This window comes from Molossus molossus, unplaced genomic scaffold (genome assembly GCF_014108415.1).
Source record: "Molossus molossus isolate mMolMol1 unplaced genomic scaffold, mMolMol1.p scaffold_m16_p_14, whole genome shotgun sequence".
Lineage (NCBI taxonomy): Eukaryota > Metazoa > Chordata > Mammalia > Chiroptera > Molossidae > Molossus > Molossus molossus.
Genome location: NW_023425349.1, coordinates 12,115,462 through 12,141,692, shown reverse-complemented (window position 1 = coordinate 12,141,692; position 26,231 = coordinate 12,115,462). Strand labels below are relative to the sequence as shown.

General features: G+C 50.3%; 1 protein-coding gene across 1 annotated transcript; it reads left to right on the top strand.

Moving 5' to 3' along the window:
• Positions 1 to 20: 20 nt before the first annotated feature.
• On the top strand, positions 21 to 23,755 carry MORN5 (MORN repeat containing 5). The gene is made up of 5 exons (XM_036262088.1): positions 21 to 67; positions 2,638 to 2,785; positions 4,900 to 5,011; positions 5,872 to 6,003; positions 23,676 to 23,755. Exons 1-5 carry the CDS (start codon positions 21 to 23, stop codon positions 23,753 to 23,755), a joined length of 519 nt encoding a protein of 172 aa, XP_036117981.1.
• Positions 23,756 to 26,231: the final 2,476 nt, after the last annotated feature.

The following is a 26,231-nucleotide window of genomic DNA, read 5'->3' as shown; positions in this document are numbered from 1 at the left end:
GGAAGCTAGAGGCAGGCGGCATGGAGTACACAGGAAGCAAATATATTGGGGAATACGTAGACGGGAGGTAAGGACCTCATCTAATTCACTTTGTCTTGAACATCTGTGACTGGGAAAAGACACCTGTCCTTTTGCCTTTGAAAGGGACCTTGTACCAGACACATTTACAAACTTAATCCCTTTTAACTTTCAGAACAATGTCAGGTAGAATTGTTTATTCCCATTTTACAGTTCAGTACAATGAGACCCAGAGAAGTGAAGTAACTTGCTCAAGCTACAGCGCTGAGATACATTCATTCCATATATACTTGGGCTGAGGCAGAGGCAGTGGGTCTGCAGGAAAGAGAAAAATGTAAAAGTTTGAGGATTTCACTGCCAGGACTTGGCAACTGATTGGCCCCTGGTCCTACTCAGAGACTGCTTCCAGTCCCAGCCCAGTGCCCAGCCCCAGGCTTTGTACCTGGAGGATTCTGATACCATTCACGGAGTTGGGGAATTCTAAGGAGGGGCTGCTTTGGAAGAGAAGAGGATGAGTTCCATTTGGGGTGACCTGGAGATGTCTGTACAAGGACAGTGATGTCCAATTTGCTGTAATAAAAGAGGGGGTCTAATCTCAGAGAAGGATTTAGATGGAAAGTATGCTGAGAAATGATGTGACAGGATGAATCATGCAAAAACAGAGGAAGAAAGAAAGAAGGAAGGAAGGAAAGAAGAGAAAGAAGAGGAAGGAAGGAAGGAGGGAAGGAAGGAAGGGAGGGAGGAAGGAAGGAAGGAAGGAAGGAAGGAAGGAAGGAAGGAAGGAAAAGAAAGACGTTTTATTAACTTATGTTTCCTGATCACAAGCCAAGTGCAAGGGCAAGAATTAAAGGAAATTTAAACCTTAAAAAAATGATGTGATCTCAAGCAGAGATAAAGGGAAGAAGGAAGATTTCTTTTTCCTTCTGTGTCTTGCTGTAGAATAAAGGCAAAATTGTTTTTGAGCTGTTAGTGTATGCCAGCCATTCTCTCATTTAATTATCTCAACAACTCTGGGAGGGTTGTTATTATCCCTATTTTACAGATGAGAAACTGACTCAGATTGGAAAAGGAACTTTCCCAGGGCCATACAGGCACAGAGAGGAGGAGCCAGGCCTGGACTCCAGGTCTGCAGCTCATAACTTGTGCTTGAACCACAGTGCTCTCCCGCTTTGGGCCTGTGCCTCAGTGGCATCTGTCATCCATTCAATCAGTTCACTGGCCTTTCTGTTTTCTTTCTTTTTTAATCCTCACCTGAGGACATTTTTCCATTTTTTTTGTTCAGATAGAGTGGGAGGGAGAGAGAGGAAGAGAGAGACAGAGAGAGAAACATCGATGGGAAAGGGACACATTGAATGGCTGCCACCTGCACGACCCAACCAGGGCCGAGGACAAACTGCAACCAAGGTACATGCCCTTAGTAGGAACCGAACCCAGGTCTCTCTGGACCGCAGGCCAACACTTTAACCACTGAGCCAAACCGGCATGGCGACCTTTCTGTTTTCTTCATTTCTTACTCGGTAATGTTTACAGAGCATTTGTTTAAGAAGAAACACTATTCTAAGAGCTGAGGGTGCCAAGGCCTTCCTCTCAAATGCTTTGATTAAATAGGGGAGATGAGGTATATAATTACGAGGCAAGGCAGAAAGTGCTAAGCATCCAAAAGAGGTACAAACAAAAGCCTAAAGAAGTTCAGAGTTAGGAACAGTGACTCCTAGCTAGTAGAGAAGAATGGAGAAGGAATAAAGCAATGAATAAAAGCATATGTCTTAAGTACTTATGTCTGGCCCTTTACTAGGAAAACTGTTAGACATTCTTGGGCATTCATCTCAGACTTTCACACATGAAGAAACTGGTCACCTAGTGAACTGGCTGAAATATCCCTTCCCTGTGCTCCTGTAGGGGCCTGTCTTCCCCCTGCATGGCACTTATCACACTCTGTGCAGTTGCTTAATTTGTGTCCCTTAATAGACTGTGAGCCCCACTCCAATGGCAGGAACAGCATCTGCCTTGATCGTTGTTGTGTCCACTTTGTATCCAGCAGACCTGACTCAACAAGATCATGGCATATAGTAGGAGCATTGTAGATATTTGTTAGAAAAAAAGAAAGAAAATGAAGGAAGAAAAACAGACGAGCAGAAAGGTCTAGGAAAGTCTCTAAGACTTTCTAGGAAATGGTAAAGTAAGATTCAGACCCATGTGTGCCATCCAAATTTTATACTTTTCCAAATATCCCACTTGTGGGGTAATGGGCAGGGTTGGGCTGGTCTTAGCAGGAAAGACACAGCCAGCTGCCAGGACACTTGGCCCTATTTTCTGCTTCACTGTGTGGCTTTGGGCACATCCCTCCCCTCTCTGGGCCTGTTCCCTGGGATGGCATGGACTTCAAGACAGCCTCTTTATGAGGGAGAGGAGGAAGAGACCAAACTCTGACCCCCTTCATCAGCCCCTCTTATTTTTGAGCTTATAAGGGAAACAAAATTAAAATTCTGGTTTTGAGCAGAATATTGCTGAGATGATAACGTCTGGGGACCCTGAGGGTGAGGTTGCCACTTGCCTGTGCCTACTAGCTCAGATCCTCTAGTGCCTGCAGGGCTCAGTGATTTCCCTTTGTCCTTACAGGATGGAGGGCGATGCTGAATATATCCTCCCTACTGAAACAAGATACGTTGGGGAAATGAAGGACGGCATGTTTCATGGCCAAGGAACTCTGTACTTCCCCAGTGGGAGCCAATACGATGCCACTTGGGAAAAGGGATTGGCCGTTAAGGTGATTAGCCTGGGAGGGGGACTGCAGAGCGGAAAGCCTCAGATAGGAGACCCCCCCCCCCCACACACACACACACAATACCCTGCCTTCCCTATCGGGGTCTTCTTCTTCCCTCTCTTGACAGCCAGGGCTCTGGAGTCTCTCCCTCTGGACACGGAAGGGCCCCCGGAGAGGTCATGCTGAGTTTGAATTCTGTTAAGCCACTAACTGTGTGACCTTGAGCCCATGACTTCCCCTTTGAGACTCATGCTCCTTGTCTAATAAATTGGGGACAAGAGTTATATTAGTTTCCTGTTGCTGCTGTTACAAATTACTACAAATTCAGTGTCTTAAAACAACAAAATCATTTATCTTACAGTTCTGAGAGTTCGAAGTCTGAAATAGGTAGGCAGTGTGGCATTTGTTCTGGAGGTTCTGTGGGAGGATCCATTTTCTTGCCTCTTTCCATCTTCTGGAAGCTGGAAACCCTGCATTCCTTGGCTCATGGCCACCCATCACTCTGACCTCCACTCCCATCATCACATCTCCTCTCCCTCTGCTTTTGCCACAACCTCGTCTTCTATCACTGACTCTCTTCCTCTCTCTTATAAGGACCCGGTGTTCACATTGCTCCCCGCCCCCCCATAATCCAGGATAATCTCACCACATCAAGATCCTTAACTTTTTTTTTTTTTTTTTATCCTTACCCGAGGACATTTTTCCATTTTTTGTTCAGATAGAGCGGGAGGGAGAGAGAGGAAGAGAGAGAGAGAGAGAAACATTGATGTGAAGGGACACAACGAGTGGCTGCCACCTGCACGACCAACCAGGGCCGGGGACAAACTGCTACCGAGGTACGTGCCCTTAGCGGGAACCGAACCCGGGCCTCTCTGGACTGCAGGCCGACGCTCCAACCGCTGAGCCAAACCGGCCAGGGCCTTAACTTTTTTTTTTATTAATTTATTTTTGTTACAGATGTTTCTCCTTCTCCCCCGCCCCCCCCACACCCCCCTCCCGGCCCCACCCCCCACCCCCAGCATTATTGTCTATGTCAAAATCCTTAACTTAATCACATCTGCAAAGTTCCCTTTGCCATGTATAGTCAGCATATTCACAGGTTCCAGAGATAAGATGTGGGCATCTTTGGGGACCATTATTCAGCCTGTCTCAATGGGACCAGGCACCTCCTGATGGCCATGAGGCAGTGAGGCAGTATATACGTGAGTGCTTAGCTCGGTACCTGGCACACGGTACGCACTCAGTAGGTGTTAGCTCTTACTTTACTGCCACCATTACTACTATCATGATAAGTCATCTCATCCAAGGATTCTTAACCTGGAATTTGTGGGTCAAGAATACAATTCAGGGTGTCAGTAAATGCTCCTGATTTATACAGAAAAATTTCTGTGTATATGGGACTATATTTTTCTCTGGGGAAAGGATCTATAACTTTCATCAGTTTCACTAAAGGTGTGTGGGGGGCTGGCTCATGACCTAAAAAATATTAAGAAACACTCCTTGTCTTACATCTTGAAGAATCTAAGCCCCAGGAAGGGGATGTGACTTACCCAAGGTCACACAGTGAGTTAATAGTATTGGAATTTCCACCCATGTTTCCTGATGCTCAAGCCAATGCGATGTCTACATCCGGGGGCTTCCTTTAGCACTAAGGCAGCGAAAACAAAATGTACGTGTTTGGACAAAGGACCGTGACTGATGGCTCCGACCTTTTGAGCTATGATAACAATCCAAGAATGATAATAACTTAACATCTATTGAGTGCTTACTACTTGCCAGGCACTGTGCCAAATGCTTTGCAACTACTATTTCATTGACTCTCATTGAATCCACCCTATTAAATATGTTCCATTATTATATTAATTTTACAAATGAGGAAACCAAGGACTAGAGAGGGTAGATCATCTGCCCAAGGTCACATTTAGTCATATTTTGAGTGCCAGGCACCGACTTCAGCACTGTGTATCCATTCCTACTCCTCATCACAGCCATGGTGGCTGTGACAGTTATCGCTTCTTTTCTGTGGTAGTGAGAAAGCCACCTCTTCCCTTGACTTCTGTCCTTCTCGGTTAAGGAAGGGCTTCCTCAGACCTGCCTGTGTGCTCCTTGTTTCCCAGGGCGTATACACCTTCTCAGACGGGCTGCAGTATGATGGAAAGAACTGGCATTATTGTGACAGCTACGATCGGAGGTTTTACACCGAGATGTGCCACGGCTTGAAGCCTACAGGTACCCAGGCTCCTTCACGGCCAAACTGAGAGGGAGACAAAAGGCCATTTTAGACTGCAATGCTGGGGGGAGGGGAGGATCAGGAGGAGGGTGTCTGAAGGGGGGGAGGAGAAACATATGTAACAAAAATAAATTAATTAATGTAAAAAAAACTGAAAAAAGAAAAGGCAGTTTTAAATAAGTGGGCCATGGCCTACTGAAGTAACCCAAAGGAGAGGAGGAACTGAACAGGGACAATCTGATTGCCAGCTACACCCTTCTACACATGCGCATGCATGCGCACGCGTGCACACACACACACACACACACACACGTAATTCGCACTCAATAAATGGCAGCTCTGATGGTGATTGGGGTGAGTCAAGGTTCTCCATTACCTGGTCCCTGCCGACATTGCCCATTTCTTCCCTTCCGTTCTACCTCATATGTGCCTGGTTCCGTGGCTTTCCAAATGAGATGTAAGCACCTGCTCTGGCCTCTGCCCACACCTTGAATGCCACCCCTCTCCTTACATGCCTTCTACCCACGTGGCCAACTCTGAGGCATCCTCAGGGTCTCTCCCACTCCAGTAATGTGCCCTGGTCATGGTGTCCTTAGAAATGGAGAAATGGAGGATGGTCAAAGAAAGAAGATGGGGTTTCAGTTCCCAAGACCCCCCTCACCGAGACATTTTCAGGACCCCCTCTAGGGCACTGCTCCTGCTGCTTTTGCCCCAAGCCCTCAATGGTGGTGGTGGGGGGGGGGGGCAGTCCACCAGCAGCGCCAATATCACATGAGCAGCCAGCCAAAGAGGATTTAGCAGAGGCTGGGTTTGAATTTGGCCTTGGTGGTGAGTTAATTATCCATTATATCCTTTCAAGGTATCTCTCAACTCACCAATATGGACCCGCCTAGAAAAATCCCTTTTGGCTATTATGACTGTGGAGATGGCTTCTACAACCCGAACACGAGGGTCGTCAAGGACTATAGGAATCGCTTTCTGCGAAATGCAGGTATGTTTACTCTGACACCCTGTGGCACATGTCTTCTCTCTCATTCACATGTAGGTTGTGCATGTGTGTGAACAAGTATTCATTGGGTGAGAAAGAAGCTTTTGCCGATGAAAGACAAAAACTGATTATCTGAATATTTCACTAACTGAAATGCTCATGACTGTCAAGTCTGTCCACAGTCACAGGGCGGGAAAGGACACTGCAGCCTGACTGTGCCAGCACATAAGTATGGCACCGAAAGGGTTAAGGTACTTATTTCTGCATGCCCTCTCCAACCCGTGTTTAATGAACACCTACTGTATGCTAGGCATTATGCTTGGTTTGGGCAGCAAAACATGGCAAAGCTAGACACACACCCCCTTCCTTCATGGAGTTTCTAGTTATCAGGTAGCAGACAAGTCCTATGAACAGTGGATAACATCATGGAATAAGCACAACGAAAGAGAAAAACATGGTCCTAGACAGGAAGAGGGGCCAGAGAGGTGGGAATAATTCTGTGGGAGCACAAAGATGGGGCATCTAATCCAGAACTGGAACCTCAGAGGGTTTCAAGAAGGAAATGTCAGCTCATCAGAGACCCAAAGAATAATGAGAGCTGACCACAAGGCACGGGGAGAGGTTTTCCAGCAGAGGAGACAGCACAGCTGAAGGCCAGTCATTCAGGGAACTACCTTGGAGGTGCCAGAACCTCAGCTTGGTAAGTGAGCACAAGCTGATCAGACTGAGGACTGACTGACAGTGACCAGACTAGCAGGAAGCCAGCACACAGATAAGGACGTGAGCATTTTCCTTTAACACAGTGATTCCTAACTTTTATCTTATCTAGAGTCAGACCACTAGGAATAAAAACAACTATGGACCTCTTCCTAGAAAAATGCATACACATGCACACACACAGCATGCATGTGTACACACACACACACACACACACATTTCACATATAATCTAAAGAAGTTGATTGTCCTTCCAAAGACCCAGATCAAGAAACTCTGCTCTGTAATGAGAAAGCAACTGCCAGGTAGACCAGAAGGCCTTTCCTGGCTGATGCGAGCAGTCTTTCCCTGCAGGGGTGGGCAATGTCCAGCCCGCAGGCCGTATGAGGCCTGTGAAATCAATACCAGCTAGCATCACATGCCTCACCAAATTAGCCTGAGCAAATATAGCAGGCTAATTTTTTTTTTATGGTCTTGGTGGAAGAGGCTGACCCTAAGAAAAGTACCAGTAGGCAGTGGAAGATTCGGGATTGGAGAAGCTCAGCTGTCTCAGCGTAAGAGCTGAGAGGAAGGGGTGTGTGGGAGGTCTGAACCATGGGTTTTGAGTGGACAGAAAGGAGAAAGGATATAAGGAGAGAGCTAAGATGGCACGTCCCAGGGCCCCAGGGAGCAGGGAAGAAGCAGGAGGAAGAGTCAGGAGAAGCAAGGAGGCTAGCTTTTAAGTTGATGAATTTGTATGGGCCATGAATGATGTAAATATCCAAATGGCCCCTGGCAGAAGAAGGGGCCCCACCCCTGCAGGGGAAATGTACATAGTAAGACAGAGTCCCCTTTCCCCCACTGTATAAATTAGTTGAGAGCATTTTTATAGAACTGGGGTTCCATGGAATTCTTGGAATTCTTTGTTAGTATAATTGTTCTTCAGTTGTGGTACAATGCAACTGACTCATTTTCAGCTTTTTAGGTTTGAACTGTATTCCAGTCTTACTTCACTGAGGGGACATCCCGGTCCCAAGGAGAGTCACAGTCCAGTGGGGGAGACAGACACAATATAGTGTGATGTGGGCCCTGCTAGGGGGAGGCCTGGAGGACGAAGCAGGATTGAGGAGGGAGATCTAATCACCTGGCTGAGATGGAGGGTGTCAGTCAGAAAAATGGTGCCAGAAGTGATGGGTCTTAAAGATGAGAAAGGAGTTCATAAACAGGAATGTGGTGGAAGGGCATTTCAGGCAGAGGGAACAGCATGTGCAAAGACACAGACACATAAAAGCATGGTGTGGCTGAGGAATCAGAAATTGTGTTCCCACAACCCTGTGGGCAAAAGCTGTACTTGCTGATAAACTTTAAAATGCATTGTGAGTATGAATAGACAGAGCACAGGGATTTTTAGGGCAGTGAAAATACTCTGTATGATATTATAATGATTATAATATTATAATATATGTCATTATGTATTTGTCCAAACCCACAGAATATACACCACCAAGAGTGAGCACTAATGTAAACTATGGACTTTGGATAATTGTGATCTGCCAATATAGGTTCATCAATTGTAACAATGTACCTCTCTGGTGGGGGATGTTGATCACTTGGAGGCTGCGCATATGTGAGGGCATGAGGTGTATGGGAAATCTCTGCACCTTCATCTCAATTTTATTGTGAACCTAAAACTGCTCTAAAAAAATGAAATGTTTTTAAAATGCATCGTGGGAAGGGAAGGCCATTCTTAGGAAGTTTGGAAAAGGACAGACACTAATTTTTCTGGTCAACAAATATTTATTTATTTTTTTTATCCTCACCCGAGGACATTTTTCCATTTTTTGTACAGATAGAGTGGGAGGGAGGGAGAGGAAGAGAGAGAGAGAAGGAAACATCGACATGAAAGGGACACATCGAGTGGCTGCCACCCGCACCAACCAGGGCCGGGGACAAACTGCAACCGAGGTACGTGCCCTTAGCGGGAACCGAACCCGGGTCTCTCTGGACCGCAGGCCGGCGCTCTAACTGCTGAGCCAAACCGGCCAGGGCAACAAATACTTATTGACTAGGTCTGGCTTTGAAGGTGATAGCAATATCATAGCACCTTCTGTCAGGGAGCAGGAGAAACTGGCAGTAAAATGGATCTGAACAGCATCAAGTTGCTGCAAGACAACCTGGCAGCGATACCTAACCCAGGACGCCAGCAGGCGAGGGGGGTTTCCTGGAACAAGTGAGATTTACTGTGCAGCCTAAGAGCAGACAAGCGCAGCAGGGGCGGGAAGGGTGTTAAAGGCAGAGGGAACCGCATGTGGAAGGATTGGAGAGGGGAGAGAACCCTGCACATCTGGGGGCGGCAGGCAGTCCAGGAGGTGAGATAGCAATACGCCAGGGAAGAAGAGCAGGGGAGGGAGCCCGAGAGGTGGGAAGCCTCAGGGCAGTAGGAAAGACTGTGGTGTCTTTGCATTTGAGGGCAGTGAGGGCTGAGGGAAGGTTTCGGGCAAGTAGAGTAGTAACTGATTTGTCCTTTAGAAAGATTTCTGTAGTTACATACAGAGAAGGGGCCAAAGGAGGGTAAATGAGATAGGAGATTTTTCTGGCAGGATGTCGAGAGGGACATCTAAAGGACCCCAGACCCCTGGTGGTGGCATGGAGACCTGGGTTTGAGGTCCTGTACGCTGCTCTCAGGCTGCCTCCTGGCTGGCCCTGGATCAGTGCCTTCCCTCTCTGGGCCCCTTTCTCTTCATCTGTAAAATGAGGGCATTGGGCTGGATAATTTCTAGGGTCCTTCCAACCTTAAGAGTCTATGATGGAGGAGAAAGGTAGCCAAAGGGTATTTTGGTCCTGATATTATAGGACAGATGAAGTTCGGAGTGTTCTGAAAAACCACTAAAAGGGAGTCTCCGTGCGTGGCCACCTAGTCATTACCCTGATTCACCCTGCCAAGGGCTGATTCCGGCTTCTGTCCATCTTGTTTTCCCCAGGGCCCCTTCTCCCCTGTATTCCGGCCTGTGCCTATAAACAGTGCTTCCTGTTGGCACTCCGAAGGCACAGGATGCTGGCCATGCAGGCCTGAGGCGGGTGACTGAGGCCATCCCAGAGTAAACACAGCGGCCTGAAGCACATGCCACCTGGGTGGTCAAGGTCTGTCAGGGGCTGGGGCACCAAGAAGGGTTGCCTTTGGAGCCCCTCTGAACTGCCTCAGCTCCGCCCCATCTTGCTCTGGCCTCTACTCACAGGCAGGGAAGCTGGCTTTAGGCCTGCAAAGCTGCAAACTGCAAGCATGCTCAACAGTCTGGGTTTGCTAGACCTGGGTTTGCAAGAATCCCTTGCTTAACTGGGGAGGGTGGTACCTGCTTGCTGGAGTGCAGGGAGATTTAAATCCATCCCCACTCATCAAAATGTCTTTGAGTGCCGACATTGTGCTGGGCTTTGGGGATCCAGGCAGGCAAGAATTCCCTGGGAATGTGTCTCTCAGACCTTTGGACGCCGGCTGGTAGCAGGAAAGGTTTAGATCATGATCTAGTACACACATAAACACCTGCATACATATGCATGTATTCTTTCTACGTGTGATGTACTATGACATTTTCTGTTTAATTTTTTAAAATGCTACTTGCTGTCTACAAAATTGATTTCACAGCGCTTTGAAGGTCAGGACCAGCCATTGGTAGGCCATAGTTCTAGGCAGCCTTCCCTAACCAACCTGCCCCTCCCTTCCTCATCCCCTCCACTGCTCCACGGGGTTAGGTGTCTGCTCTGTGCCCCACAGGCCTCACTTAGCCTGTGGCAGTAGAAGTAGTTTTATCTTCCTGACTGCCCCCTAGAGAGGGAGCTTCTTGAGGGCAGGGACTATGTGACTATGTCTCATTCATCACTGGGTCCCCTACACCTCACACAGGCCCCATGACTCAGAGCTGATCATGAAAGCAGGCAGGTGGGCAGAGGACCCACCCACAAGTCCCTCATATTCTTCAACAAATTATACAAAATTCATCCCCTTGCACATAATAAACAACTTATTATTTTGAGTAACAAAAACAGTCCACTAGAGTCATGTGCCACTTATCGATGGGGAATGCACTCTGAGAAATGCGTTGTTAGATGATTTCATTATTGTGCGAACATCACAGAGTGTACTTACACACCCCTAGATGGTCTAACCTACCACACACCTTTGCTGTGTGGTCTAGCTTATTGCTCCTAGGCCACAACCAAGAGACACAGTAAACATGAGGTGTATGAGTACACTTTAAAATAATGATATAAAGTATAGTACAGTGAATACATAAACCAGTAACATAGTCGTTATTACCGTTATCAAGACTTGCGTGCCAAACATAATTGTGTGCGCTATGCTTTGGTACAACTGGCAGCGCCGTGACTTTGTTTACACCAGCGTCACCACAAATGTGTTGTGCTCTGACCTCATAAGGGCTATGATGTCACTAAGCGGTAGGAATTTTTCAGCTCCATTGTAATCTTATGGGACCACAGTCGTCTGTGTGGTCCACGGCTGCCTGAAACATTGTTATACAGCACATGACTGTATACGTCTCTGCACCTCAAAAAGCTTGAAAGCTTAGGCAGCAGAGGTCTTAAATCAGCAGCTCGCGACCGCAGCTCAGGGAAAGGAATGGTCGTCGTGGGGGATCCTTGCCTGGCCCTTGCTAAGCCCTTACCTGCTCATCCACTCTGCTTTTTTTCTACCACCCAAGTGGGCTGTTGGCAGTGATGGCACCTGGACTCAGATAGGTTAATAACTTGCTCCTGGTCACACAGCTGGTGACAGAGTCAGAGTCGAACCCAATTTGGCCCCAACTCTGTCCTTATTCTCCTTGTCAGCTGTGTTTTGCAGTTTATTTTTTCCTCAGCTATCTCTGCTCCTAGACATGACTCATTCACAGTTGTTCCTCCACCAAGCCCAGTCCCTGGCACCCAGTGGGACCGAAGTGATGTTCCTAAATGAACAAAATCGTCCATTTTTGAGTCGTAAGACAAAAACACCACAGTTCCCAAAACTGAGAGGCTGCCTCATTTGATAAAGGGTCCTTTACACACCATGGGCCAATAAGGAAGCACCTGAAGGTATTTGGACAATTACCTTTAATCTGATGGGAAATTGGGAGATGGACTCGGACCCCTCCCCCTCCTGCCTGCCCCATTCATTCCTCTCAGGGGGGGAAAGCCAGAGCCCTTGGCGGCTTGCACGCATGTCTCTCCGTGTAGCTGTTGCTGCCCCGATGTCACTAGCAGAAATCATTACAGAATAACTACACCACTAATCCTTACTCTCTCCCTGCAATTAATGACACCCCCGGCGAGTGTCTCAGCTGAAAGGCACATTATTAATATTCAAAGGAAAAAACCCTCGTAACCATTTTAACATATACAACTAACAATGAACTAAATTTGCTTTGTGGAAGACAGAGAGTGAGCATCCCAAATTAGTTTATGTAAAAGCTGAAATTCTTTCTCGAAAGGTCTCAGTACCATCCTCGAAGAATATCCTGATCATCAGAAACGCCGTTGAGATTCCCGCCAACATTATCCCCTTTGTTGTCTGAAATGTCGAATCAAGCACATCTGGCAAATGTCCTAGCGCTCACACATCTTTCAAACGGCGGATAATTCCCGATGGTTAAAGAGATAACGCCACCGCTTAATCCTGCTGCTCTTCAAAATAGCGCCAACTTTCCTTCAATCAGAAACAATGGCCTTGGCGTCTTAAAGATAGCGCACACTAGTGATTATTGGCAGAGAAGGCCCCTTTGCGTTTGAACCTGTGGGTTCCAGACAATTTAAAATCAAGATTGCAAGCCTCATTTGAATGGGCGCTCAGTTAAATGGACAGTGGGAAGAAAGGGTGCGAATTGGGGTCCAAAAAGTGACCTGGCCTGGGTGACTTGCTGTCTTTGGGAGGGGACTCTGGTTCCACCAGATGAGGACAGATGAAGAATGAGGATGAAGATGACGATGTGCTGAGAGTTGACCTTGACTGAGCGGTTTCCACGCACAGGACATACAACTGAGGAGGAGGGGTATTGGCTTGGTGCCTGTTTGACAGATGAGGAAACTGAGGATCTTTCCCCAGGAGATTTGGCAGGAAGTGGGATTCACACTCAAGCTCACCTGCTTCCAGAATTTTCCTTCGCCAGGCCAGCTCCAGGATCCTCTGTCCACAGAGGCAGGGGCCTGGCGCTCCCAGACAGTGGTGTTTCTCTGCTCCCACCCACCTGGACAGTGAACCCCTAGGAATGAAAGAGCACTTGGTTCTCTGAAGTCTCTCTGGGATTATTTAAACAGTTGAAAACTGGAAACATCCCAAATGCTCAACAGGGGGGAACGGATTGAATAACAGATGGTATGTTCTTACAATAACATACAACGCAGCCATTAACATGGCTGTGATGGAATGGATCTGTTGATATACAGAGGTGTCCATAGTTTACGTCAGGTGACAAGCAGGACAGTAATAGCAACCAGCACGCACTGACTCGAGCACTTGACATATTTCATTTTGCTTTGTTTCATGTAGGCCTCACAGCAACCTGTGAAACAGTGGTCTTTATTCCAGCAGTTCCACTGGAATATCCACACTTTACAGATGACGAAACAGAGGCGAGGTGAAGTCACACAGGTGACACGTGGCAGAGCTGGACTTGGCACCAGGTGTAGCTGACTGAGGTCAGGAGGACATTTAGCTGGGTCTGAATGAAAAGCTGGAGTTTACTAGTGAAAGATCAAAGCCAGGCCTTCCTGGTACCCCAGAGATGCACAGTTACCCCAGGACTGTGAGGATGCAGTGAGGTGTTTTTCTCTTGAGAGTCCTCTGCCTACTTACCGTGTTGCTCAAAATCTGGCCAAAGAACAAGTCTTTCAGTGCCACCAACACACCCAGACTCCTTTAGTCTTGAAGCCAAAGCCTTCACCTAATAGGGGAGAAACCAGAGACCAGAGAGGACAAAACACCTGCCTGTCCCTACACAGCCCGTCTGAGGGCAGTGGGGCTGGACCCCGCCTTCCCACTGCCAGCCAGGCCTCCTTCTGCAAACCCAGGCTGTCTGTCCGCGAGGTGTCCCTTGTGGGTTCCGAAAAAATGGCCGAGCGAGTTTCCCGCACGGTCCCTCCCGCAGTCATCTCTCAGCAAGACAAAAGGCAATTTACCCGAATGTTATAATCACCTGCAGGCTGGCAGGCAGGAGCAGCCCGCCTTATCTGTGGTTTTGTTAGCAGCGCCATAATGAAGGCTTTGTGGGGGATAATATCACACTTGGAACTGCCAAATAAAATGCCTGCACAGATCACACATCCCGACAGCACACGTGGGCATTGGCGTCAAGCCAAAGGGGCACAAAGGGAGACGGGAGTGCTGGACGCCTCCACGGTGCCAGGGACTCCATCCCTTCCCAGTCCTTTGAGGAATGTGTCAGTAGCCCTCAAACCGAGGGGAAGCTGAGGTTCAGAAAGTAAGTCAGTCACTGACGGATGCAGCTAGTAAGAGGAAGAATTGGAATTGGAACCCAGCTCTCTCTGACACCAGAGGCCATGCTCTGAACCAGCAAGATGTGCCATGTCCTGTCTGAGTCACAGGCCTCTCTGAGAATCTGGGCAGAGCTATGGACCTTCTCCCCAGAGAAGGACGCTTGAAGCCACGGAGAGAATTTTGCCTACAGAGGGTGGAATCAGCCCCGCCAGGGTCTTTGCTCCAGGAATAACCGCCTGCCCAGCTTGCCGCCTCTCCCTACCTGACCCGCAGGAATTGCCCCTTGCCCTCCTGGAAATTCCCCTTCCAGCTGTGCCCATCAGATTCTGGTAAGCGCCCGTCCCCTCCCCGCACTGCAGCCTCCTGGAGGCATCCAAAGGACACAGCTTCCCCTTCCGGCTGGAGTCCGGGGCCAGCACGGCAGTGCTGTTTTGTCTCCTCTCACAGGAGTGAATGCAAGGCCAGCAGGGGCAGAAGCCACACCGCTCTTCCTCAGCGTTGGCGGAGAGCCTGCCAGACCTCAGGCAGGAGAGGCAGGCAGGGTTGGGGGCGGGCTTTAGGGACAGCCAGATCTGCCGCCAAATCCCAGCGCTGCCATTGGCCAGCTGCATGACCTTGAGCGAGTCTCTCAACTTCTCTGAGCATTGGTTTCCTCATCTGAAAAATGGGGGCAGAGCGAGGACCTTCCTCCCAGGGTTGTGGTGAGCATCACCGAGATGATGCAGGGCACAGAAGGAGCCATGCCTGGTCCATGAGGAGCTCAGTGCACGTCAGCGATCACAACCGCCACTGTCTACACCCGTGGGAGTGGAGAAGCAGGGTCTTCCTTAACTCCATGCCCCAAAGGGAGGAGCCAGGGTCACCTTTGCAAGCTGCCCTCTGACCTCCCTCCTGCTTTTGATGCCAATTCTAAGACTGGACTGGAGGCCTGCGGGTCCTGATCTTTCTGTCCAGCCCTCAGCATTGTCCTGGATGTCATCCTCCTCATTTCTTATTCACCTAAAATCCCCCCAGACACAGACCTTCACTGAGCCCCCAGTGTCTCACTGGCCCAGCCTTCCCTCAGCCCTCAGCCTCTGCCAGCAGGAAGCAGAGGTCCCAGCTGCCAGGCCTGTCCCTTCCACACCCAGCTGGAAGGCAGGGACAAAAGGGAGCAGAGGTCAGGCCAACCTAGTGACCTTGGCCTCGGTACATTGCTCCCCAGAACTGCCCGTATACAGTGGATAGGTATCATGAACGTGTTTAGGGCATGCAGACTCAATTAACAGTGCTTGAAAATAAAAGTGGGCATTGGGGAGGCAAGCAGAATAGCAGTCATGGTGCTGGTGTTGGTGATTTGGCCTCCTCCCCCCATTCAGCGCACACTTGCTCTGCAGTGAGTATGTGGAGACGTGAATCAGGCGGTCTCCGGCTCGCTGTGCCTCCTGTCACGTGAGCACCTTGTATTTAAGGATATGTGTTTTTTATCAACGTGCTCTGCATCTGGACCTCATTGCAGAAATAATGCTCCCACAATGTCAGAACACTGACTGTGTGGACTCAATGAGATGACCTTCCCCAGCATGGGGACTTCCTAAGAGATTCCCAAGGCTCAGTATGAGATGGACACTTTTCCCTTTACCCACCAACTGGAGGACCTCACATTCCCACCTGAAACACCAGCTGTGCCTGTGACAGAGGTGGTGACGAGAATTGCACAAGATCATGCATGCCAGGTGCATGGCAACGGGGCACGTACGTGCTCCCTGCTACCTGGTAGCCATAGTCCTTGCCCCGACTCACCCCTCCCCAACCAAAGTCCTGATCCAGCCCTAGGTCTGACTTTGGAAGCCTCACCCCAGTTGTTTCAACATATTAAAACAAAACATCTCCACCCTGCCACATTAAATACTGTTTTTGCTGTTGGCACTCTGAAAGTGTTTTTTAAACTTTGCTTGGTAAAGTGTTTGACTACCAGACTAACAGTTGGCTGTGATTTCTGAAGGGCCATGTGCACACTGGAGAATTCTTGCAAAATGAGGAAACCAAATCTACAAATTGGTTTCAAGTGTAATAAAATTGTTTTGATTTCTAAATTTAATAATTAAGCCTGAATGCATTAATCATAACATTTATTAATTTCAGCTTTACAGATTCTCTTTTTATTTTAGAGCCAGTCATTTTTCCAAGCCTCTTACATTTGCACAGGCCTTGAAAAGCTTGTGGGTGCTGGGCCCTGCACCTCTAGTTTCCAGAGGGTAAAGCATCCTGGGCTAAGCCACCCTCCACCACAAGCCCTCCACCTGCCCTGCCCAGAAGATGCTTCTTTACAGGGAAACACAAGAGCAGTCCCAGGCCCCATCCTTCCCGGTGGCAGGCTGTGCCTGGGCAACAACCCTCAGTCAATATTGGTGATGCTGTGGCCTTGGCTTCTGGCCACCACCACTGCCAGCAAAGTTCAAAGCTGCTTTCTTGTCAGGAGCGGTGAGGAGGATGCCAGGGTGTGGCCACCTTCACTTCAGGCCCTGGTTCCGCTCAGGGCCTGACTTTGCCCCACCAGCTCACGCAGCCCTGCATTTGCACAGAGGGTGTAGCCTTTGGGGATGGGCATCTGTGCACAAGCTGGGGTGCTGGGTGTGCCATGCACCTCCCACCCTGGTCTGCAGCCACGGTTCACACAGAGGCCTTGACCCCAGGACAGCGGCGCAGCCTCACGCCAGAGCCTCCTTCCCCAGAGCCTGTCCTGCCTGGCATTTTGGAGGAGCACTGAGCCATCCCTGTGGGTTGATGTGCCTTCTCCCTCAGCATCTAGTCACACACACTCTGCCCCGGCCGGCCACACAGCACGTGTCACACGCACACTGGCCATTCCCATGCGTGCACTTGCTCCGTTCACCTCAGACACAGCTGCTTGTGTACTCACAGCACACACCTATTCACACTTGCACACACTCACGCTGAGGTTCTCACACACGTTCCCCATTGGGAAACATGCCCATTTGTGCCCGTGTGCACACAGACTCACTGAGTGTGAATTTCACACCAGCGCCCTGAGCCCTCCCTTCTGCAATGAGGTGGGTGAATTGTCCCACCCCTCTAAGCCTCGGTTTCCTCATCTTGAATGGGCATAACCCCATCTCACTCACTGAGAGGACGGGCATGACCCTCTGCCCATGGAGCTGGGCCCCTCCTAGGTGCTTGGCCAGAGTGAGCTCTGCCCTTCTTCCAAAGCTCAGACGCCTTGTTTCATCCAGGTCTCCTCCCTTTCCCATCCCCACCCTCCACCGCAGGGTGGGAGCTGCCCAGCGCTGGGGACCGCAGGTGTGCTTGGCTCACAGGTACGCCAAGAGGTAGCAGAATCAGCTTGTGGGCCCCAGTGACTCGAATCTGACCGTTTGCCCTCTCTGGGCTTGCCTGCCCCAGCCTGCCCACCTTGCTTTGAACAAAAACCATTAGCTGAGCTGCTGCTCTATCCTTATGGTGAAGATGATCCTGCAAAGGCCTCCTCCTCCCAGGCTCCTCCTCCACCCCTGCAGGGAACCAGAAGTCCCGGGGTTCTCTGAGTGAGTCCCTCAAGATCTCACCCTGAAGGCATCCAGTTTGGGAATTAAAGACCCGTCAAAATGATAACCCTAGCTCCCACTTTCTGGGTGCCCTCCTAGTGCCATTCACCCTGGCCAGTCCTCACTCTGCCCTCTGCGGGAGGTCTGGTTAAAACCGCCATACGGATTGGGAGCCCAGCTCAGAGAGGGAGAGTGGTTTGTCCAAGATCACCAGGAAGTTGGCGGCAGGGCTCAGTAGGACCCAGAACTCCCAGTCTGTGCTGTGCTGTCCCACGTGTCCTGATGTCCCACCTTGCAGAGACAACTTCTGTCTTTTCTTTTGGTTTGGGGCATTTCCTGCACACCAAGCACTTTTTAAGAAATGATCTCCCTTGCTCTTCACCAGAAACCTTCTAGACAGGCACCTTCGCAGGTGAGGAAGAGACCTAGAGAGGTGCTCCGGGCTAGTGGCGGCCAGCTGAGCTCTGTAGCCTGTGCTGTAACCATCATACCACACTGCCTCCCTGCCAACCCTCTAGGGGCTAATATTGCCTTGCATCTGTCACGACATTTTCAGACTCTCTTCTTTGCCACCAGTTCGCGGACCTGCAGGCTGCACTAATGACATCCTCGGTGACCTGGGCCCCTCGGTGGCCTGTGCAGGCCTGCCCCTCCCACCCTCACTGTGAGGCAGGCCGCAGGCCCACCGGGCTTTGAGCCTTCTGAGTGTGGTTGGCGCCCAGGCATGAGCCCAGACAGCCCGTCCTCTCGGTGCGGTGGGGCTGCTCAGTCCATGGCCTCAAGACAGAAAAGGAAAGAGCAGCTGGCAGCCGCGGCCCTGCACTTGGCATGTGCTTTGCCCTCAGGAGCCCGTTTGCTGAGGGAGGGGAAGAAATTCTTCCCCCTTTGTGCAAATCCCACAGGGTAAGCCTATTACTTTTATGTCCCCAAATTGACATTACTTTGTTCATTCATTCATCATGTATTAAGTACTTTTTAAATGCCAGACCTGTGCTGGGGCCTGAAGACCTGGAGTGAATCAGCTATGGCTGCTCCAGGCCAGGGGCGGCGACTGTGACCGACACCATGCCCTTGGCCTGGGTCAGGGACGGTGACATCCAAGCAGGGGCCATGGGGGCAGAGAACAGCCAGGAGGGCACAGGCCCCAGCCACACACATTCATGAGGGTCCTTAAGTTCGGACTGTGACGGGACTGAAAGGAAATCATGTTCATCAGACAACTGTGAATGCCCACCCCTTTCCTGACCACACCGCCTCCAGTGCCTGTGGATTTAGACTGCTTTGAAAGAAATACTGGAATAACACACTTATATTACATCTGGTCGCTGATGCTAAAGGCATTAATTTGTCAAATGTATGTTTCAAATATACCACAATGGCTATACTGTTGTTTAGGTCTTTCTTCACTTCCGTACACACCAAGGCCCAGAAACGGCAGGTGCCCTGGGCGCCTTCCTTGCGCCCTGAGAGGGCCTGCGCGGGAACCAGGTCCTGGAAGAAAGCATGTTCCCCTTCGAGGAGCAGCATGTACAGAGGCCCAGAGGCACTAGTGAGCATGCACCCGGGGCGAGTGCAACCCCTCAGAGCGGCTACACTTCACAGTGTGAGGTGAGGGGGAGGAGAGCAGGCTAGGAAGCAGGAAGATGTGGAGGGCCTTGAAGTCCAGGCCAGGGCATGGGGAGCCTTTTCAGGGGAGGCTTCCCAGAGGGGAGCCCATGGTCAGATTTGGGGTCTCTCTTGCAGCAAGTTCCTTTTCTTCTCTATAAGATGCCCAGTTCTCCTAAGGCTGGGTGAGATTCCCTGGGGTGGGGGTAGGAGGTGGGTGTGCAGGTGGCAACAAGGTCTTCCAAAGCTTCAGGAGACTCAAGGAATCTTTCTGCCCCCAAGGCAGACAGACCTAAACTTGAAAATGCCTGAGTCAAGCCTTTGGACAACAGAGATAAAGTGCCATTTCCATCACATCATGTCAAGGCGACACACTACCCACAGACCGATCACTGTTGATGCTGGCCTTTAGCACCTGCTTGAGATGTGCTGGTCAGGTCTCCTCACTGTGAAGTCACTTTTACTCCCTTTCTGTGTTGTCCCCTTTGGGAGGAAGTCGCAATGCAGCCCACACTTACCAAGTGGGGAGTTCTGTCCGTCTCCTTGAGGGCATCTTATTCACATAAATTACCTGGAATTCTTCTACACAGGAGATTTGCCTACTCTCCAATTTTCATGCATTTTTACCAACATTTTTATGCTGGGTCTTTTTACTGTTTAGGAGTTCAAGGACCCTATTGGTATTTCCAGGAACCTACAAATATTTTATTTCAATTACTAAAATGCATGAAATTACCAAGGCATTAAATTGGAGGGTAGGGGCAAAGCCAGTAATTATTTTTATTTTTTCTATTGTCGACACACTTTAATAAGAGGCTTGGGAAATACCCAAAGTAGAAGACTCTCTCTTGTCCCGCTGCTCAGAGGGACCATTATTCACATTCAGGTTATTATTTTTAATTTTCCTTCTGTGCACAATTTTTACATGGGTTATACTATGTAATTTTGTTTCCTGCCTCTTCCCACCTTTTTTGGTTTATCCTATCCAACATATTTCTCCTATGTTGAGAGACAGACTTCATAACCAGATTCTTTCAATAGCTGCTAAATATCCCCTCACGTGGCTCCCAATGTCCCACCCCCCAAATTTAGCTCAGTGCATAGCACGTAGCCGGTGTTTAGAAATAATTTGCTAAATGAATGAATATATGACAAAGTAAATCACTCTCTGATTTTAGACATGTAGGTTATTTCAGTTTCCTTGATTCTAAAGAGTACTGAGAAAATAGATTAGTCCCTGAGGGTAGCGTCCCAGGGTAGAGTTACTGGGCCAAGGGGGCCCAAACTTTTCAAGAGAAATGCAGCAAACCAGAAGTGTCCCTCCCCCTCCCCTGTGAACCACCAGCAATTGTGCCCAGGGTAATAATTTACAATTGATTAAAGAGTTTGTGGGGTGTTTTTTCCCATCATTTTCCCCCTCCTCACCCCCCTCTCCCGCCAAAAAGGGGAGAAATTATCTGAGAAGGTGAAGATGTTCTCAGACAATCATATTAACATATTCCAACAATCACGATTTGCAGAATAGTAATCACAACTCCCGGGATCTGGGAGGCCTTAATCAAAGCGGCAGGTTTAATTCCATTTTAAATATTGATGAAACGTACTTGGGATGCCTCACCCGGCGGGCAGGGCCCCGAGCCTCCGTGGGCCAGGGGAGGCGGAGGGAGGGCTGGCGCGCAGCTGCCGGGAGGGGAGGCATCTGTGATTCAAATTGGTGGCTGTGCATCCAGGTAGAGAGTGAAAGGGGTAGTGAAGAGGGCTGTTAAGTCCATTGCTGTCAATTTGTAATGATCAGGGAGGGGCCGAGGACTGGTTCAGCACAATACGCCGGGGTTTGTCTGGTTTCAGGGGTTACCACTGAAGAGGTTGCAGCTGCACTGATTCGAATAGCCTGGAGACTTCAGAACTGTAATTACCAACGGGCTGCTTGTGGTGTGGTGGCAAAAGTGGGCTTCACCAGCGCTTAACTCCTTGTGTGCCGCGCTCTCCACCCCACCCACCCCGGGGCTGGCAGCCGCACTCAGATTCCCAGGCAGCCACCCCAGGGGAAATTGAGGCCCACGAGCTGCTCAGGGTAGTCTTCCAAGCCTGCCAGGCAGCCAGCCTTTTTCCTTAGGTCACATAGGAAGAAATAGTGGAGGCGGGGGCAGCCCCGCCTGCCGGCACCACCACTTCAGCTATGAGGTGGGAAGTCAGGCTGGGGAGTCTGAATTCCAGTGAATGCAGACATGGGAGAAGGCTTGGGGTGCTCTCCCCTGCCCTACTGGGTGACCGCCGACTCAGTGAGATCCGGTGTTTGTAAAGCATGAAGCACACAGTAGGCTGTCAGTGTGCCTCCATCTCCCTGATCTTGGGCCTGGTGCTTTCACAGAAGAGGGAGGTGGGCAGGGGTCTGATTCGGAGGGTGGTCCCCTCCAGCTCTCAGGGAGCCCCCTTGTTCTCCAGCTCCCGCCCGTAGGTCACTCAAGGAGGATGGGTAGGCAGAGGCAGGAGCTCCCGCAGTGCTGTACCCCTGAGAACTGCTTGAGGGTAGGGGTTTGGGCTCATTCTCTCTGTCCCCAGGCAAGGCACAGGGGAGGCAGGAATGAGGGAGGGACAGCAAGCAGACAGCATGGTGCTACCAAGGCTTAGCCGGGAGTCTGGTGAACGAAGCACCTGTATAATTCCAAGACCCACTGGGGGAATATAACCCCAGAGAGTTCTCCCACATATCCACAAAGGGATGGCCCAAGAACATTGTCCTAGCATCATTCCTGGTGATGGAGGCTGGGACAACCTGCATGTCCACCGTGGGAGGATGGATAGTAAAATGTGATGGAAGCCCACAGTGGGATACTAGGCAGCAGTTTGTTTGTTTGCTTTTAAAGCTATACAATGGAAGAATTGAGAAAGATCACCAAGAGCAAATGAGTGTCATTAGAGACCAAGGCTAAGTAAGATCATCCACCCCCTATATTTCCAATTACCATATACAGAAGCAAAAGATGGACCATGAAGAAGGGTGATAGGAGAAAAAATTGGTTCATTTGAAATATAATAGTGTAGGGGACACTGCGGGTACCTGGCCCGCCAGAAAGATGAACAGTGGGACCCAACGCAAATTAAGCCTGAAATGTCACTGGAAGCAAACGCGACAACCTGAAGCTGTCCTGTGTCAGGCACATCAGGAGAAGGCAGATTCTTTGGAAAAGACAACAACGCTGGGGAAACAGAAGGCAGCAGGAAAAGAAGACCAAATACGAAATGGATTGGCTCCATAGAAGGAGCTCAGTCCACAGGCTGAGCAGGGCTGTTGAGGACAGGACGCTGTGGACATCACTCATCCATAGGGTCGCCAGGAGTCAGGGCTGACTCAACAGCATAAACACCAGAAGCAAAGAACTAGATGTCTGTGCAGCTATAAGACTAGATCTTGAAAATGTACTGTTGAGTGAAAAAAATAAGACAATGAGATCCACAGCACAATGCCATTTGTGTAAATTAAAACCACATTTGCACACAAAACAACAGTACATATTTTACAGAGCTGCATGCATTTTTAGGGGTATATATCCCGCCATTAGTCTCTGTCGTGGTTGGGGAGGGGCTGGGTGTGGGTGTGGGGGATAAAGGGGGAAAATGAAAATAACGGGAGTCTGCGGAGGGGCCTGGAAGAGAGACGCCAGTGGTGGACTATGGACTGAAGAACGTGTCTCACTCGGCTTTCTCGGGTTTAAAAAACAGCCCAGGCCTTGTAGTCAAACAACCCTAGGCTGGAGTCTGCACACTAACACTGTGGCTGTGGACAAGTGACTTGACCTCTCTGAGCCTGTCTGTCCATCTGCAGAATAGAGGGGTTGGTGCTGTCATCTGGTCATGAGGATTAAGTTAAGGGAGATCAATGTACGTAGGGATGAACACCAGATCCTCTCCATTCCCCGCTGAAAGGATCTGAGTAGACACAGGGTGTCAGCCCCCTGGGTCCAGAATGGAAAACCCAGAAAGAAAACTAAGATCTGAAGGCCCTGGCTCCCGGCACTGCCAGCGAGGCCTGGGCCATCCTGGGGGTGCTGTTTGTGGACGTCAGACTGGCAGAGGCCGGAGCGGGCTGCCCTCTGAGTACCTGTCAGGCTGCCCTGCTCAGACTGGCCGGACAACGCCTCGCCTGCCCGCATCGGCAGCATCCACCAGCTGTAAGCCCTTTTGTGTTCAATTCCCCCAGACCAGGCACTCACAGGCAGACACTGGCCACCAAGGCCACCCCTCTGTCCTGGAATTCACCCACGTCCCAAGACCCCACCTGGGGGTCCCCCAAGGCAGGGAAGGCCCAGTGAGCCCCAGGCATGACCAGCTCTTCCTCTTCCCTTGCAGACGATGACGAGCATGAGTGGATCCTCCGGACGTGTCGGAAGGGCTGGGACGAATTCGTGGGCCACAGGCCCAAGCTGTGAGCTGAGCAGCTGCCTCCGCCAGAGGTTTCCCTCTGCTCCGCGGCCCCGGCTGGCCTTGGGGGCAGGCTGCAGTTCTAGAACCTGGCCTTTGCCGCAGGAGTAAAGGCTAGTGCATGCAGGCGGTGTGTGTTTATTATCTCTGTTCCTCACAACGGTCTTGCAAGGGAGGGAATCTGAGGTTCAGAGAGATTCGGTGACTTACCCTAGGTCACACAGTATTTGATTCCGAGTCCTTCTGAGGACAAAGTCCGGATTCTTTTTACTGTACGAAGTTGCCTGCCTTGCCAGTCGGTCTCGCAGGCAGTACCGTGGGATACTGTGCCCAGACGCAGGCCCAGCAATGATTACCCAGGGACTTCCTCTCCTCTGGGCAGCTACCCCATTTAAGCCTCATACCTTCAGCCCAGAAGCAGTGTGTGGCCACAGAACAAACGTAGCTTCGGCATTGTACACACCTAGATTTAAATCCCAGCTCAACCATAGGTGTCATGTAATTTTGGGCAAATCACTTCGCTTCTCTGGGCTTGTTTTGTCATCTGTAAATGGGTAGAATGATGCTGAAAACAGGGTAGCCGTGTGGACTGCATGAGATAATACCGGGAGCTGGCACTTAGCAGGTGTTCAATGTGTGCTTGCTTCAAAGAAGAGTTTGTTAGTGTGCAGAGTTATTATTCCCGAAAATCGCTCCCCAGAGATCAGGTGCCAGCTGAAAGGCAGAAGAGGAAGACATGACATGTTCTAGGGCCACGCTGGGGCCACGAGCATCCTGGATCTTTGTAAACTGTCCCTCCTCAGAGGCTGATCGATTTTGCAGGTACCCCTCCCCCACTGGTCCTCTGGCTCACCAAGAGCTGCCCAGGAGGCAGGCCGAAGAGGGTCCTGTCGAGGTCTGCAGAGCCGGGAAACTGGCCCTCAGACTAGGCAGCCAGAGGTGGCATGCTGGGGCAGAGCCAGGAGTGAGGGAGGCCTGTGCCCACGCAGCTGCACCAGGGAGGGGTCATGGGGTGGCACCTCTCTCTGAGGCAACAGTCACCTTGGTAGAATGATAGGGCTGAGCTCCACTGGGGGGTTCCAAATTGGGTTTTGAAAACAGAAGTAATATTCATCCATGTAAATACATACACACACAAAACTAAAATGAAATTAAACTATTTTCAAAGATACACATATATCTAGATCGACATTTGAGAAATGGATTGGAAGAGTGGAGGGGGTGGGAGGAGAGATGGGGTCAGGGATGGAGTGCAACAACTAATAGATAAAGAGGGGGCCCTGCCGGGGTGCCGACCACGTGCACCCTGAGCTGAAGTTACAGGGACTGCGCAGGGCCACTGCGCTGGGCAGGAGGGAGGGTGCTGGGGAGCCTCTGCACCAGACAGGGCGACTCCCCTCCTCTCCTCCGATCTTGGGCTTGAACAAACTGTTCTGCTGCTTTAAAAAAAAGTCGGCAGCCAGCAGAAAGGTGCTCTCGCTCAGTCCCCAACTATGTGGTGGTGGAACAGCGAGGCCCACACGAGACCCAGACTCCTGCCAAAGTCCGAGCCCTGGCTCCCTTCGCGTTACCCTATCAAATCTCCCCCCATCCTCCAAACAGGCTCCTCTGCACCTCCCTCCTGGCCCCCAACACCTCCTCATTTGCAGCTATTCGGAGAACTTCTAATCTGATCAGACCCCCTGGACCCCCACGACATGCTGGTGGGATGGTCTGCTCGCAGCATTTGCCAGACGGAGAGCTCCTCGGGGCAGAGTCGGCTGCAGTCATGCTCAGCCCCGGGACAGAGGACAACAGCCGGATTTCCCACAGCGCTGAGATTAGGGAAGAAACCCACCGTCGTGCCTTCAGGACGCTCAGTGTTCTGACCGGGAAACTGCCAATTTCCCAGAAGGGACTGCACTGCGGTTCAGGGGCCTGAGCCCTTGACCAGAGCGCAGGAAAGAAATGGAATCGCACCGCGGCCTGGAGGTAAGTGCCAGCACTTCTACTTGCATTAACTTTATTTATTACACAAATAAGACATTTACAAAGCACGACATGAAAGGTAGGTAACAAAACAGACATTGGTTTTACAAAAAGTGCTTACAATTTTTTTGTGTGAGTGCGTGTGTGTGTTTTCCCCTTTTGTATTTAAATAAATAGTCTTGATGGCCTGTACTTTCCCAGGCTGCTCTAACAGGCTAGTGGAGACATGTCTGAACTGCAACATGCTATGATCACGTGATCCAAGCAAGGAACAGACCCTGGGGGAGGCTCAAGGCAGAGTGGGTACTGGCCGACCCTGGTAGGGCTTGACTGGCCATCAACTACATGGTTGCTGCTGGGGCCTCGGGAACAAAAATCAAAGGAACGATTCGAGTTCCCTAAGGCCAGGGATCAGGCCTGAACTGCCCGTTAGCATCAGCCCCCAGAACAGGGCCGGGTACATGTTATTCACCGGATGAGTTCTGGACCGAGCTGGACTGACTGCACTCTGAGTGG